Source organism: Lycium ferocissimum, chromosome 3 (genome assembly GCF_029784015.1).
Source record: "Lycium ferocissimum isolate CSIRO_LF1 chromosome 3, AGI_CSIRO_Lferr_CH_V1, whole genome shotgun sequence".
Taxonomy (NCBI): Eukaryota; Viridiplantae; Streptophyta; class Magnoliopsida; order Solanales; family Solanaceae; genus Lycium; species Lycium ferocissimum.
This window is the reverse complement of record NC_081344.1, coordinates 63544127-63559327: the sequence shown is the minus strand read 5'-3', so window position 1 is coordinate 63559327 and position 15201 is coordinate 63544127. Positions and strand designations below refer to the sequence as shown.

Sequence of the window (15201 nt, the reverse complement as noted above, 5' to 3'; positions counted from 1 at the left end):
GCGGCAATAAATATTCATTTTAGCGGCAATAAGAATTGCCGCAAAAACCTTTACCGGCAATTCATTATTTGCCGTTGAATCCACCGTCGCTAAAGGCTTTGCCGGCCATTAAATTGAACGCTGGTAAAGGTCTCAATTATTGCCGCTAAAAGATCTAGATTTTAGTGGCATTTATTTAGCGGCAATTAAATAGCCACTAAAGCTGACCTTGGATGGCCTTTTGTTTTGGTTTTAATGGCTTTTGTAATGGCCAGTAAATATCTAAATAATTGCCGATCGAAAGATGAGCTTTTTAACACATTTTAATTGCAGTTTATCTTTTAGTTTCTTGTTTCTTGGTTAATGCTTATATCGACAATAAATATGTCAATTTGTCAATGAAGGTGATTCCAACATCATCAATGTTTTTTTTTGTGATAATATTCACACATGCATAACGAAATAAAATATTCATAACAAAATATGCTAAATTCATCCAATCATAATATATTACATTAAATTAATAACAAAGACAACTTCTCATAATTTCAGAGTGAACAACATTAAAAAAAAAAAAAAATACACCATTTGAATCTCTCAGGTAGTGTTATTTTGAGTCTAGTAACTAGTGTCAGCAAATATCTAAACTCAAGACTATAGTAAGCTTATTGACATTCTCCAGCTCTGGACCATTATCAAGTCTTCAACCCATTGAACTTCTTTTGCTTGTCTTCTCGTAGCAATGTCACCTATATCTCTTCGCCTTCCACGATTCTAAATCAGTTGGGTTTTTATAGTTGCAGAGAAATCTACAAAACCATTATGCCACATTACATTGAGGTATTAATCACTAGGAAGAAAATGCAAATTCTAGTATAATACAACAACAAAGAGGATATGTATCTAAGAATAAAAATGCATGTCATTATTGAAAAATAAACTCAATCTGTGATGACAAGAACATAAGTTTTCAGACAAAATAGTACCAGCTTCAAAAAAAAATAAAAAAGGAATATAAGTTTTCAGACAACAAGAATTTTAATTAGATAACAAATAGAAACATGAATCGAGAGAAATGGACAGGAATTAAAGCATACGAGAAATAGTTGCTACTTCCTATGGTATAATAGACCCCTGAATAATGATCCCACCTTTAAAATAGTTGCTACTTTCTATGAACTGAATATCTTGTAATAAGAAATAGATGAAATATCAGTATCTAATTTCTAACCTGGCCTAGAGGAAGAATAACATCGAACCTGTCCATATCGAGACACGCCCAAGTTGGACAATATGAAAGTCTCACCATCGGATTTCAGTCTTACATAACAAGAATATAGATAGGATTATGAAATGTAGAATAGCCACATTAGAATGTACAAACAAGTTAAAACTGAGCATATAAAAATTTGTTGATAGAATTAATACACAACAAAAGAACACAATGCCTGATGAAATAAAGACAACACAAGAGACAAAGCAAGAGGTACTCTATTCGTACAATGGAGACTTCCGCTCAATTTTGGAATGCCCATCTCGGTCACCAGCAGTTTGTGTGTAGCCATATGTGAACAAGAACAGAAGCATCAAGAGTAGTATATTCTAGCTGCATAACCGTACAAATAAGAGGTATGACTATCAATTACTATAGAACCAAAAACCATAATAATGCACGGCGATCAGATCATATCATTCACAAGGACAAACCACAGATCTTAACCTTATGTCTTTAGAAAAGTACAACAGTCAACATACTAGATGTGAAATACATGCGGGAAGCTATTCCACATACTAGCACTACTCTATCTGTGATAGTATAAATGTAGCACATTTATTACATATACCTGATACTGAGTTAAAGGTCGTTGCTCCCAGTTGCTATTCCTTCTTGTTTTGTTCAATCCAGTACCCAATATTTCAGAAAGAAACCAAATAAAATCAAGAACTAATATTGATTCATTGTTTTTATAATAAATATTTTCACTACAAAACAAACAAGTTTTTATACTCTGCGTATACATATGAATAAATTATACATGTGACAACAAACAAGAACATAATACATGTATGAATTACCTTTGCCAGACCAAAGAAGCCACCTCTTCGCTTTTTTAACACAAGATATCGAGTAGCATGTCATAGTGCTTGGAGCATTGCAACTGTCCATAAGATAGAGCATCATCCTGTTTTCTGAAAAATTCTATAGATCAGCTCAGTAACTTCTGAAGAGTTATTTAGTTTTTCATAAGAAGTATTTCCACTATCCCAACCTCTCATGATTTACAAATTGACCAAGAACTTGCCAAATCAAGTGTGTAAACTACTTCATTTTTGGTATAGACAAAAACAGATACTAATTGTTGGTAGCTTCTTTTCCATTAAATATTGTTGTCCCAGTAACAACATCTCTGAGAGACAATTTTTCAAACATCATATAGGCTTCCGGACACCGCAAGTAATACAAAAGATTAAACAAATGAACCAGAACTTGACCACAAGCAATATTGTAATAAACAAATTGTGCTCAACTTTTTGTATTCCGAATTGATTAGAAAAATATTAAGAAATAACTCGTTGGAAAGATTCGAAGAAAAACAACAAACCTTCGTACTAAACTTAGTATGCATCTGGGTCAAATCAAGTTCCATTGTTTCAATAAACGCACCGTATTGTCCCCTTATTTATCGATTCACGCAGAAGTAAAGAAGAAGTCGGCGAATAAATTAATGGTGACGCTTGAAAGCCGCATTCCAAACCAGAAGTAGCACACCATAGCCTTGATAAAGTTAGATTTATGAACTTTATCGGAAAAATAATCGATGAATAACTGGACGACTGAGGGAGTCAATTGGGGATTTAATGAAAAAGGTTTGTGGTCAATTCGAGTCCCGGAAAGAGAGGGAAATGGGCAAACATAGGGTTTGCTTTTGGAGGGAATACTAAAAATAAATGTTTGACTCTTTTCATGGCCATTTCTTCTAATTGCCGATAAAAATGTAGTGTTTTCTGGCCAATGTATATTTGCGGGCAATACTTATTGTTTAAAGACTAAATGCTGGCAATTATCTTATTGCCATTAAATAATTGCCGCTAAAGGCCCTTTTTGTGGTAGTGATCTACTACTCTTTCATGATGCTTCCATGATTCTATTTCATTTTTAAGAAAGCTTTAGAGCATAAATGTGTATTCCAGAGTTGATCTCTTTCTTTGGCAGAAAACTTGATTGGCAAAGGAGGATATGCTGAAGTTTACAAGGGTTGTTTGCCCGCGCCTTAATAAAGGTACTCCAAGTGAGCAGGACCAAAGCTTCCTATGTGAAATTGGTACTATAGCACATGTAGACCATCCTAATACTGCAAGGATGGTTAACTATAGAGTGGAAGGACGCACATATCTTGTTCTTCAGTTATCTTCTCAAGGAAGCTTAGGATCACTTAGTCATGGTTTGTCTCAAAGTTTCTCATTACAAGACAATTTTTTTTATTGTATTTGATTAACCGCCCTTTTCTGCTCTAACACAAGGTACTTTACCGTTTTCTATTTTTTTAGGCTCAAGGGATAAGCTAGATTGGGCCGCCAGGTACAAAATAATTTTTGGAATAGCACATGGTCTACTTTATCTTCATGAGAATTGCCAAAGGTGGATTGTACCCAGTGATATCAAAGCTGATAATATTCTACTTACGGAAGATTTTGTGCCTCAGGTACTATACTAGCTGGCATTACTAAATCTTCCATAATCTACAATTTTGGTAAAATAATCTGGTCTTCTCTAAGTGTATTATGATGGTCTACATGTGCTATAGTACCAATTTCACATAGGAAGCTTTGTTCTAGTTTCCTATGGTGTACCTTTATTGAGGCGCTTAACTACGACAAGCTGACCATCAGGAAAACAATCATTGTAAACATCGGCACACCCTCCTTTCCTAATCAAATTTTCTATCAAAAAAGGAGATTAACTATGGAATACACATATATGCTCTAAAACTAACTAAAAAATGAAATGGACTCATGGGAGCATCATGAAAGAGTAGTAGATGTAAAATATATTAGCCTCAATGCAAAAAATAGAGACTTCAAAAAAAATCACATACCTTTGCTAAAATTACTGGTACCATTCTTCATGTCAAATAGGCTGAAGTTCTTCCAGGATGATTTGAAGGGATAGAAACATGTTGCTACATTTTCCCTCACGCTTCTTAATTACTTTCCTTCTTGATATCCATGGAACAACTAGATATGGAAAGAAAGTGTACTTTGATGAACGAAGTCATTCACATTTCAGAAGAACTTATGCCAAAGGAGAGGGAATCAATGAATTCGACAAGCAAATTTGAGAATCTGAGGTTTAGCTTTAGGAGAATCAGAGTCAATACCCAGTTTCTTATGCACACTTCAATAACTTCTCTTCGTAGAATATATTCCCCTCGTGCATCAAAGTGAATACACCAATACAGGTGTTCAGCAATATCTTTCGCCGGATAATTATACTGTATATATAGGTGAAATACTATCTTATATCAGTATATATGATATTTTGAACACAGTTGGACTATTTGGAGATGGTAGTCCAGTAGTGAAGGTTGTTCAGAAAGTCTTGCAGACCCAAGTTCAATTCCCAAAGACAACTTTTTACTCTTTTAAAAAGCTAAACTACCTGTACCAATTCACCACATGTCTCTGTTTGACTTTTCTTTTTTCTTTTTTTAATTAATCTTATTTCAAACAAACAAATCTTAAAAGTCATTTAGCTAAATATTGTATAGTTTGATTTAAATTTTTGGTGCACCCATTTATTAAAAATATATATTTTACACCTAACTTTGAACATCCTTAACAAACTTCCTGGCTACGCCACTATTGCATATGGACATTTGAACTTACGTTTAAGATTGACAATTAAGTGATGCATAATAACTTTCATAACTTTGTCAGTTAGGAGACTTTGACTCACAAAGGATAGCATGTTATTGGTGGTTTATGGTAGTTTATCAATGATTATTTGTGATGGGCTTTAATGATAACTTTTTCTAAGAAAGCTAGTATCACGATGGGAAAAGAAATATTGAGAGGTGCAAAGATGGCAATAAGTGAAATTAGTGATGAACCTGTTTATAGTGGCAATAAGTGGTGTAGTAGTGAGCAAGTGAATAAAAAAAACGAGAAAATAGAGATTGAGATTGAAAATGGATGAGTACATATTTATGTGCGATACATCCTACGTACTGCTGAAAACATGTTTTCTAATGGAGAAAAGCAGGACATGCGGCACAGAGAGCACTAGTGTATCATTGGTAAAAGGGAAATAGACAAAAACAAAGTTTACAAGAGTTAAAACCGGATGGGTATCTATGATGTGAGATACAACAGGTATAACATTCAATCACATGTTTCAACCATATCCTTTGAAGAAAACATAACTTTCCTTAAAAGATGTTCCTTTTATGTGGACTATCAGGAGATGCAATAGAAAGAGGTAGTGGTAGTGGGAAAAGAGAATAGAGAAGAACAAAGATGCAAGAGTTAAAACGTGGATGAATACAAACTATATAGTTTTGTGCAACCTATTTACTACTTAGAACATGTTTACCGATGGAAACTAGCAAGAGAGGCAATAGATGGATGTATGTAAAAAAGGAAATGGAAACAAACAAAGATAGAAAGAATTAGAAATGGACGATACACATCATTTGAGATAAATCATGTATACATCACAGATGCTATTTATATGGATGCCAAACAGAAACCATCAATCACCCTTTTTTGCACTGACCTATTATTGACCAGTTATGTTAGTTATTTCTCAACTTTGCCTAAATCAAATGCTTTGTGCTTGGGAATACACGAGTTTTTTTTTAGTTATTGGTATAGGCAAGAGTTGGAACAAAGTAAGAAATAATTGGTGGCATACAACTCCTCCTTGTATGTGGTGGGTGATTTGTAGATGTTTTGAAGATAAGCAAAAGTCAGTTGAGAGGATTAAGACTATATCTTGTTATTTCACTTTTCGTGTAAGAAGGAATATGCAAATGAGTCTGAAATTCACTAGAATTATAGAGTTCCTCTAATATTAGAAGAGGGATATACTTTTTTTTGTGACTTGTACAAAAAATTCTTCACCTACTTTTGTGTCGTTTATGAATATAATTATTCACATTCAAGAAAAGACCAAATACATGTGAAGTATCACACGTATAATGTTCAAAACACATTTTTTGCTCATATGGTTTTTGTTTGAGAGATTCAGAAGGAAATCTAATCTATGCCCCAATTAGAAGAGTTTGGTTACTCAACTAATACTGAGATAGAGACTATTGCTATCCGTGAATCTCTCGAATTTTGTGAAAAATAAGCAGATAAAAAATATAATCATTCAGACTGATTCAAAAATTGGTATAACAAATTTTATTAGAGGAATAAAAGACACTTTGGAACATTGCTGTGTGGATTGAGGTGTAATGATCCAACTCGCTGGTGATATTGTCCACTTTCGACCTAGGCCCGCACGGCTTTAAAACACGTCACTAGGGTTGTAAGGCCTATTTATTTATATACCTAGCATCTCTCTTGTGTGTTGCCGATGTGAGACTTTCCACCTAAGTTGGGGTGTCACATACACCCCCCTATTATGAACTCAGTATCCTTGCCGAGGTTTACCCCACTGCATGGGATTTTTCTAGACTCAGCACTGAGGTTTTTTTCGCCTACTCGGGATTTGCCTAAACTCAATTGAACTTTGACCCACCATAAAAAAGCTGACACAAGAGTGGCTCTGATACCATCTGTAATGACCCAACTCGCTAGTAATATTGTCCTCCTTGGTCCTAGGTCCACACGTCTTTAAAGCGAGTCACTGGGGTGTAAGGCCTGCTTACTTATATACCCAACGTCTTTCTTGTATTTTGCCGATGTGGGACTTTCCTCCTAAGCTGGAATGTCATATAAGGAGATTTGGGAAATTAGTAGAGGGATTCAAGTCAGGTATACCCATATTTTATGGGATGGGAACACATTAGCAGATTCTCTAGGTAATCATACACTGGATAAAGGGAATTTTAGGTGCCACAATTTTATGGAATTGGAGAGTGCACAAAGGAGGATCATCAATAGTGATAAATCACATATACCACATTTGAGGATTAGGAATATGAAATGAGAAAATCATGAAGTGCAAATGCAAATACCAACATAGGAATCAAATGCAGAAAGATCACAAGGCAGTCACAGCAGAGGAGGAGAAATCTGAAAAGAAAATTAAGCATGTGGGCAAAGTCACTACATGGAAAGCTAATACGCAGAGGAAACAAAGCAGCTAGAAATAGAAGGGTCACAAATTCACAAATCAGAAAGTTCAAAGAAGTTGTAGGTTCACACATCTAAGAGTCTATGAAAGAGATCTCACCTTTTCCAGATTCAGCAGGAGGTGAAGCAAAATCAAAGCTGATGAAGGGTTACAAAGTAGATTCAAGTGTTTGAGCTAGATCGAGCTTGGATGGTATATGAAGATGCAAGAAAATAATTTTCAGGTGATATGCAGAGCAAAATAAAGATGAAATATGAGAGGAGAAGAGTCGGTCACTTGAGCACTGCCAAGTCAAAGAGAAGAGGAAGAAACATGCATATACAACTACAAAGGTGGGAAATAGGCAAGCAAAGGCACAAAGAAGCTCAAGAAAAGATTGGAGAAGGATGAAATCCAACTCAATGTGAGGAATAGACGAATAAGGAGAGCCAACATTGTAGATAAATCACAACAAATCTAGGGTTTTCACAAAGCATTTACTTTCCCATTTTTTTTACGCTTTGTGTTTTTATTTCTTTGGACCTTTTGCGATTTGAACCTCTTTCTTTTTTATTAATAAAAAATAACCCCTCATGGTTTTAATTTTAAAAAATGGATAAAAACAAAGATGCAAGAGTTTAAAATGGATTGTAATGTTCAAAACACGTGAGGTGAGAAAACGAGAGGTAGTGCATTCATGAGAATACGGAAATGGAGAAAAACAAAGATAGCAGGAATTAGAAATAGATGAGTACAACTTCATGTGATATACATTGTGCAAAACATTCAAATCACGTGCTTTGAAAGCATCCATTTGGATAATAAATAGCTTTCATAAAAGAGATTCCTTTGATGGAGATTAGCAATATATTAGCTGAGGAAAAACCTAGGATTTGAAGGCAGCGATGGCCCACTAAATTTTTTTGAAGTATTGCTAGAGTTAAGAATCGAAACCGGCCATCTAACATGAGCAAAGCTTACAAATGATTACCCAAAGGCTCCCCCAACCAACCTTGTGTTTTTGGGGTGCTTAATATATATATATATATATATATATATATATATATATATATATATATATATATATATATATATATATATATATATAGGTCACCTCTATATATTAGTAGTGGAGAGAGGTAGTGATAAGAATCGGGTTACTTGAACAAAACAAGATTATAATGCGGAAGCGAAAATACGAATATTAAAGACAAGAATGTAAAGATAGGAGAAATTCAAGAATAAAATCCCCAAATTTCAAGATTAAATGATAAGAACCCTAGTTGTCTTAGTATTCAAAATTAGCGGATTAAGACTAATTAAGATACTAATAGAGTCAATTCAAGAACTTATATCGAAAGGTGATCTAGGCCCCTATTTCGAATAAATTAGTGACAATAATTAGTATAAGACTAATTACCTTATTTAATTTACGAATAAGAACCAAAGATATCAAGTACGAATTAATCTCACCTCTTAAAAAAATCGTTCTTATAAGGTTGCAAGATAAATCCTAAGTAGCCACACAAAGGTGTAAAGTAGAGAAACTCTCAATAATAATAATATTTGTCTAATGAAAATAACAAAATCCACCCCTATATATAGGGAAAATTTATCCCAAATAGAATGGGATTAGAATCTACTTTTATGGAAATAATTAAATACTAGAACCTAATTAGGATTAAACTAGGAAAGCATGTAAAATAATTGCCCAAACTACTCCCTATCAAAATAGGAAAAGTTGCCTAATACTAGGGCACTTCAAACGTGAGTTTGCTGCCCTTTTTGGGCAGAATTTCAGCCCTTTTATGGGTCTGATTTTCAGCTATTTGTGCTTCCCTTTGGGCTCTATGTGGGCCCCAATCTTCCTCCTCTTGGACTTGGATCCATTCCTTTTCACAATTCTTGAACTCGTTCTTGGGCTTTTCTTCCATGATAAGTATCTTCTTGATCTCCAATTGAAGTTCAAAGAACCTTGGCTTGCATCTCCTTAGCTTCTAACCTTGATGAGATCTTCTTAGGGCTTCTATAGCACCATCCTTGCCCATGGAGCTATCAGGTAGTATATTAGTAGGAAAAGGGAAATAGAAAAGAGATATCAAGAGTTAGAAAATTGATGGATACAGATTCACGTGAGATACATTTTGTACAATGTTCAAAACATGTGTATAAAGAGATTCCTCTAATAGAGACTAGCAAGACATGGCGACAAAGAGGAAAAGGAAAAATAGAGGACAAAAATAACAAGAGTCAAAAAATGAATGGGTACACAATGTGAGATACATCGTGTATAACATTTAAACATGTCTTTCAAACATCCTTTTGAATGAAAGAAAAGCTTTAATAAAAGAGATTCCTTTAGTAACTAAAGCTTAGAGTAGATGATTTTTATGGCAATGTTTAGAACATACTTTCGAAACGGATGCTGCCCGATTTTTTTTCTTTTTTAAAAAAGAAGTTATTACATGGGGGGCGAGGGGGGGGGGGGGGGGTTAGAGGAAGGGGGTTTACAACGCGGGGGGATTTGACCCCTCGCCAACAGCGTAAAAGTTCGGATAGCCAATACATTAACCAACCGAAATTTGTCCAATTTGGTTGGTTTCTTGATAAAGATTGTTTATAAGCTAAATAGGAATACTAAAGCGCCTTTGCAGTGTTATGAAAAGAGCGGCATGTATAAACGCACCAAAAGTTCTACTGGAGCTATAAGTATAGAGCACAATTGTACACAAGTTTTATAGGAGTAAGTACAATATGAAGGAACAAAAGTATTTATGTAATGTAGAAAAAACATTTCTAAAGTAAATAGATAACTATATAAATGAACTGTAGAAATCTGCAATCAGGCAAAATATAGGAAGTAAAGTCATGTCAACCATGTCCAAAAACAAGTTTAAAATCAAATGTGCGTACAAGCATCTTTTTCCTTTTATTTCTGAACTTGGCACAACTTAAATAAAAATAACCGACAATAAGGTTTTCTTCCTTTAACACTAACCCCACCAAGAGTCACCAAATAAGGTAACACTGCCCTGTATTTTCTGGAACAAATCTATCGACAATTCTCCACGCATGTCCTTCCAAAGTTGGGTAAGTGATCTTCAAGAGCATCTCCCCGATCAGTTCTACCTAGCGTCCCTCAATCAAATCCATAATTGTTGTAGATGCATCGATATAGTTTGAGTTTACAATTACTAGTTCTAATGTACTAAATTTCAAAACTTCCCTTATTGCTCACCAAGATATGATTTTATAATGTCGTTTGAAGAAATATTATAGTGGTTTGCCAGTTATATTTTGGTTAGTGCTGCCCAGATAGTACGAACCTATAGGTGTTGAAGTGTGTGCCTTGGGACCTTGGTGCTTGTCCGAAGTGTTTTCTTAAGGGATGCAAAATGCCTATTGCACTATACTTAATTTCAAGGCTTAAGCTGCTATGATGACATTTAGGTGTTCGTGAAAATTTTTGGTTGTAACAATTCGTTGAATTTCGTAGTCACACTTGGAACTCCTTGACACAGTGGTATTTTCTGGAAATCGATGTGTGTTTGTGTGTAATAGGTAGCCTTTCTAGAAATTTTTCGAACAAAGAAAGTTAAAATCAAAGCCTGATGAAGATTGTTACTCTGTTAGCAAGTGTCTTCTGGTTATTCATTTATTAAAGGTCATTCATTTGACTTATAATGGACATGAAACTATCCTTTTATTCCATCTGGAACCAACCTTTGCAGATGCACGTGGGTGAAAGATCTTTAATAGTTAGTGTGTTTTGTTGTTTTGTGATCTGAAAATATCGATTTCTTAGTTTAAAAGTTCTCTTATTTTTTGGCAGGATAGGAATTAAGGAGAGGAAGCCAAAAAAAAAAGATTTTTTGACTGAAATGGTGTCCTTCGAGGGACAAATCCAACAAATGGGTTTGTCAGAAATTTAGTAACTTAAATGGTAAAAACGCATGCCTAGTAGAGCACCTTCAGTGTGCAACTTTCACTTCTAAAAATAAATGGTCCGTTAAATATATTTACACTGAAGGTGCTCTACTATCCATGAGTCTTCAGTGAAATTTTTAAATTTTGGAGAAAGGTTCATCCCTCCTGAAGCACCTTTAGTGTATATTGTAAAATTCATAAAATCTGAAAAGGTACATTGTCCTACTGTCATGTGAGGATTGAGACAACTTTTCCTAACCCTAAAGGCCTATACTTGCTAAGGCACCTTTTACATAAATGTAATGACCCGCTTGGTTGTTATAGTTTTTTGGCATTTTCTAACCTTTCCCCGAGCTTGTTAGCTCATTTTTTACCCGAGAGGACCATTGACATGCTTCCCGAGGTGTTCAAGGTTGATTTGGGTGACTTTTGGGAAAATTTGGCTTTAAGCAAAAAAGAGTTGACTAAAAGTTGACTTTTGGGTAAACAGAACTTTTTTGAAAATCTGTCGATTCCAAGAAGTTTGGATAGTCATTTAGAACTTGTATGCATACCTAGTTCGGTTCCCAATGCAATCGGTTGCCTTTTGGGACTTGGGTTAGGAAGTTAGAATTGAGGTATTGGGGTTGACTCGGGCAACGAGACCTCCATTGGGAATTTCGAGGCCGCGAACGCGTTCATAGCATCTTTTTATGTATGTCTGCATATGTGGTTTGTGAACAGATGGCCTCGGGTATTAGTGGAGATTTCGGGATTGAGATTGTGATTATTTTGGGGAATTTAGTTCTAGTGCCCACTATAGCGGCACCGCTATAGCAGTTGTCTAGCTGCTGAAGCGGCTAAGTATTTTTGGGAGTGGACTATCATGGCGGTCTGAGTGGCCGTCGCAGCGGTCCCGCTGCCGTTCGGGCTGGTTATTTCATTAGATGTGTATTAAAAGCCCTAGGTCTCTCATTTATTACTATTCCAAAATTTGGGCTATTGGGAGCAATTCTAGGATATTCTTGGTGGTAAGTTCTTCTAATCCCTTTTCTATTCAATTGTCCTTAATCACCTTAGAATTCCACCTTGATAGTTCATTAAGTCACTGAAGATTAAAAGTAGGTTCAATGATATTCTTTCTAGGCTTCTAAATTATAATTTGTTGGGTGGGTTAGCTTCTTTAAGCATTGAATTAATGAATAGAATACTGTATTTCATGATTCTTCCTAACTAGTGGCTAAATTTATGGAATTAAAAGATAGGGTTTATACCCAAATTTGGGGATTTTGCCTAGAATTTGAATTTGAGTGAATTGTTGATTGTTCTAGCTGGCTATTGATGGGAATTGATCACCTAGAGCTTCAATTTCATGTTGGAACCTTCAGATTCTGAATTTCAGCCTTCTAGTTCATAAAACCCATTCTGTGGGTTGAGGATTTGGGTCTTGAATAGAAGTAGGATTCGTTTGATGTTCTTCTTGATTCGAATGTGCTGTGACTTTCTTTATCTCGAGGCTCAAAGGAAATGGAAGTCTAAGGAGTGATTGTTGGTGATATTGTTGTTCGACCTTCCAGGTAGGTTACGATTTACCCTATAGTGAGACTTCATTTAGCGAAGTATTTATTTAGACGATATTGTCAGAGAAAGCATGTAAACCTTCAGATATGAAGTTTGGTTGGATATTGTCTTAGGTTGGGTCCTGTTGTGTGATTGGGGATAGCCACCCCGTTGTGTTGTGACTTATCTTGTTCTATTGTTGTTGGCTTGATGCCATGTGGAGATAGTAATTATTGGAGACTGTAGATATATCTTGACCATGATGTTGTAGTATCTTACGTGTTGACGTTTGATACGAGGATAGTGTTCTATTATGGCTTATTATGTAGCCTTTTCATGATATTGTTGGTGTGCCCATGCGTGGTACTTGTGATATTGATTGATTGTTGATATTGAACTCATACATTGCATGTATTCTCATCCTTCATGATATATTGTTGATACATTGATGATACTTGAGGAAACAATGTGATGAGCTGGGCTTAGTTGGATTAGAGTGACGTGAGGACCTATATTTGATGGCTGTCCTGGAATTGAGATTGTGTGTAGCGATTGTCGAGGTTATTGTCGGAACCGTGAAGTACATGGACTTCGTGGGTTCCCCATGGGTTGTGCTACCGAGATGTGATGTTCCATCATTGGAGTACATATGTACACAACATATGCATTGCATTCACATTTCATTGCATTGCATTGCATTGCATTGCATTGCATTGCATTATAGGTTCTGTTATGATATTCTTGTGATGTATTCGTGATATACGGATTCGGACTAAGTATTTGAGACTTGACACAATTGGGTTTAGATACTATAACATAGGTGATGACATGTGCTTCATTTTACGGTTTGTGTTGACTTATAGCTTGTTGGTTTACCTGTTTATCTTACTTTGTTGTCTTAATATGTGTTAGCTAAACTTAGTTAGCCTATGATACCTACCAGTACTTGTTGTTTGTACTGACCTACACTTGCTTCATTCTTTTATGAATGCAGAGTTCCAGGTAGGATCGACCTTTGCTCTTTGTGGTTGATTTTGGTGCTAGAGTTGCTGCTTAGAGTCTTATAGGGTGAGCACAGGGATGTCCGTCGCCTTGAAAATTCTTCCTTTATTTTATATCTTACTTACTATTCTGAGACATATTCAGATTATTGATGTATTATTTATATTTCCGGACTCGTAGATTCTAGTTAGTTTTTCTTGTATGACTAAATAGATTTCTGCGGTGGTTTTGATGTATTCCGCATATTCTATCTATTATTATGTCAGACTTATATATTTCTATCTCTTCCGCTTATTTAGTTATTTATTAATACTATGGCTTGTGTTCTATTCTATCTAAATTCCCAACAGGCTACCGCTGGTGTTACTATTCCGGGCGGAGGTTCACAGACTAGGGTTGGGGCGCAGACCTCTGAACAGATACCCACTCGAGTAGCCCACCCCGCTGTAGCTGTGGCTCCCCAGATTGATGCAGTGCCGGCCTCGAGAGATGATCTTAGACCCATGGTGGGCCCTGTTATGACCTTAACTGATCCGGATCTAGTTGGGAGGTTTAGAAAGTTGGAGTCGCCGAGGTTCTCAGGTACTTCTATAGAGGACGCTTATGAGTTCATCTTGGATATGCATGAGTTGTTATATAGGATGGGGATTGTAGAGTCCCATGGAGTTGACTATGTGTCCTACCAGTTTCGCGAAGACTTAGTGGAGGTATTTTACTTGCAGACCTAAGAGCTCTCCTTCCCTGACTTGGACTCAGTTCTACCAGGCCTTCCTTGAGAAGTATGTGCCTCGGGTTTTGAGAGAGACGTGTAGGGATGAGTTTCTACATCTTCAGTAGAGGGGATTGTCTGTGGAGGCCTATGTGACTCACTATCTATATCTGGCCCGTTATTCAGCTCTTTTGATTCCTACTGAGCCTGACAAGATTTGGCGCTTTGTTGGTGGGCTTGTTGGTTCTCTTCAGATTTCGTGCCTTCATATGGAGGCTATAGGGGCTTCTTTCCAGTCCATCGTTGAGCATGCTTCTTTACTTGAGGCTGCTAAGGCCCGTGCATTTGGAGAGGGTAATGAGAAGAGGCAGTGACAGATTGGGAGTTATAGTGGTTCTAGCTCGAGGGGTGTCGGTCGATGTTACAGGGCTTAAGTCTCGCCCATATTTCGCCACTGTACATTCTTTGCAAGCTTTTTCCGGCCGAGCCGCCGAGCGCAGCTCCCCGAGAGATCATTTTCACAACCGATGAACGAGTTGGGTCATTCCAGTCGGGTCCTCAGTTTAAGCCTATCAGTCTCCGCCTTTTAGGGGTTATTTTGTGTGTGGAGTGTTTGGCCACATTTCTAAGAGGTATCCCCAGTCCAAGCAGGATCATCATTCCTAGAAGACTGGGCATCGTCAAGTAGTCGAGGAGTTACTTCTTAGAGGGGCGGTGCTCAGTTAGGCAGTAGCGATTCTCAGGTTTCTAGAGGTGGATC

At 36.4% G+C, this 15201-nt stretch overlaps 1 protein-coding gene and 1 long non-coding RNA gene across 6 annotated transcripts; one reads left to right on the top strand and one right to left on the bottom strand.

Annotated features, from left to right (window-relative positions):
• Positions 1 to 340: 340 nt before the first annotated feature.
• On the bottom strand, positions 341 to 2850 carry LOC132050376 (uncharacterized). 5 transcript variants are annotated; one of them, XR_009413395.1, is made up of 4 exons: positions 2583 to 2850; positions 2056 to 2169; positions 1824 to 1866; positions 341 to 1585 (listed from the first exon to the last, which is right to left on the bottom strand). It is a non-coding gene; the product is annotated as an uncharacterized LOC132050376 (long non-coding RNA). The 5 variants fall into 5 exon arrangements; XR_009413396.1 differs by having other exon boundaries at positions 1824 to 1863; XR_009413392.1 differs by having other exon boundaries at positions 341 to 1866.
• A 367-nt stretch (positions 2851 to 3217) lies between these two features.
• On the top strand, positions 3218 to 14815 carry LOC132048987 (receptor-like serine/threonine-protein kinase ALE2). Its single transcript, XM_059439667.1, has 4 exons — positions 3218 to 3422; positions 3529 to 3683; positions 14083 to 14314; positions 14628 to 14815. The coding sequence occupies exons 1-4, from the start codon at positions 3218 to 3220 to the stop codon at positions 14813 to 14815; spliced, it is 780 nt and encodes a 259-aa protein (XP_059295650.1).
• The last annotated feature ends 386 nt before the right edge of the window (positions 14816 to 15201 follow it).

Excerpts from the sequence above, each read along its gene's own strand:
- LOC132048987 (XM_059439667.1), top strand. The coding sequence starts at position 3,218 with ATGCTGAAGTTTACAAGGGTTGTTTGCCCGCGCCTTAATAAAGGTACT. Across the intron at positions 3,684-14,082 it reads CGGAAGATTTTGTGCCTCAG|GCTACCGCTGGTGTTACTAT; the intron begins GTACTATACTAG and ends AATTCCCAACAG. Across the intron at positions 14,315-14,627 it reads GGAGTCGCCGAGGTTCTCAG|CTCTTTTGATTCCTACTGAG; the intron begins GTACTTCTATAG and ends CCCGTTATTCAG.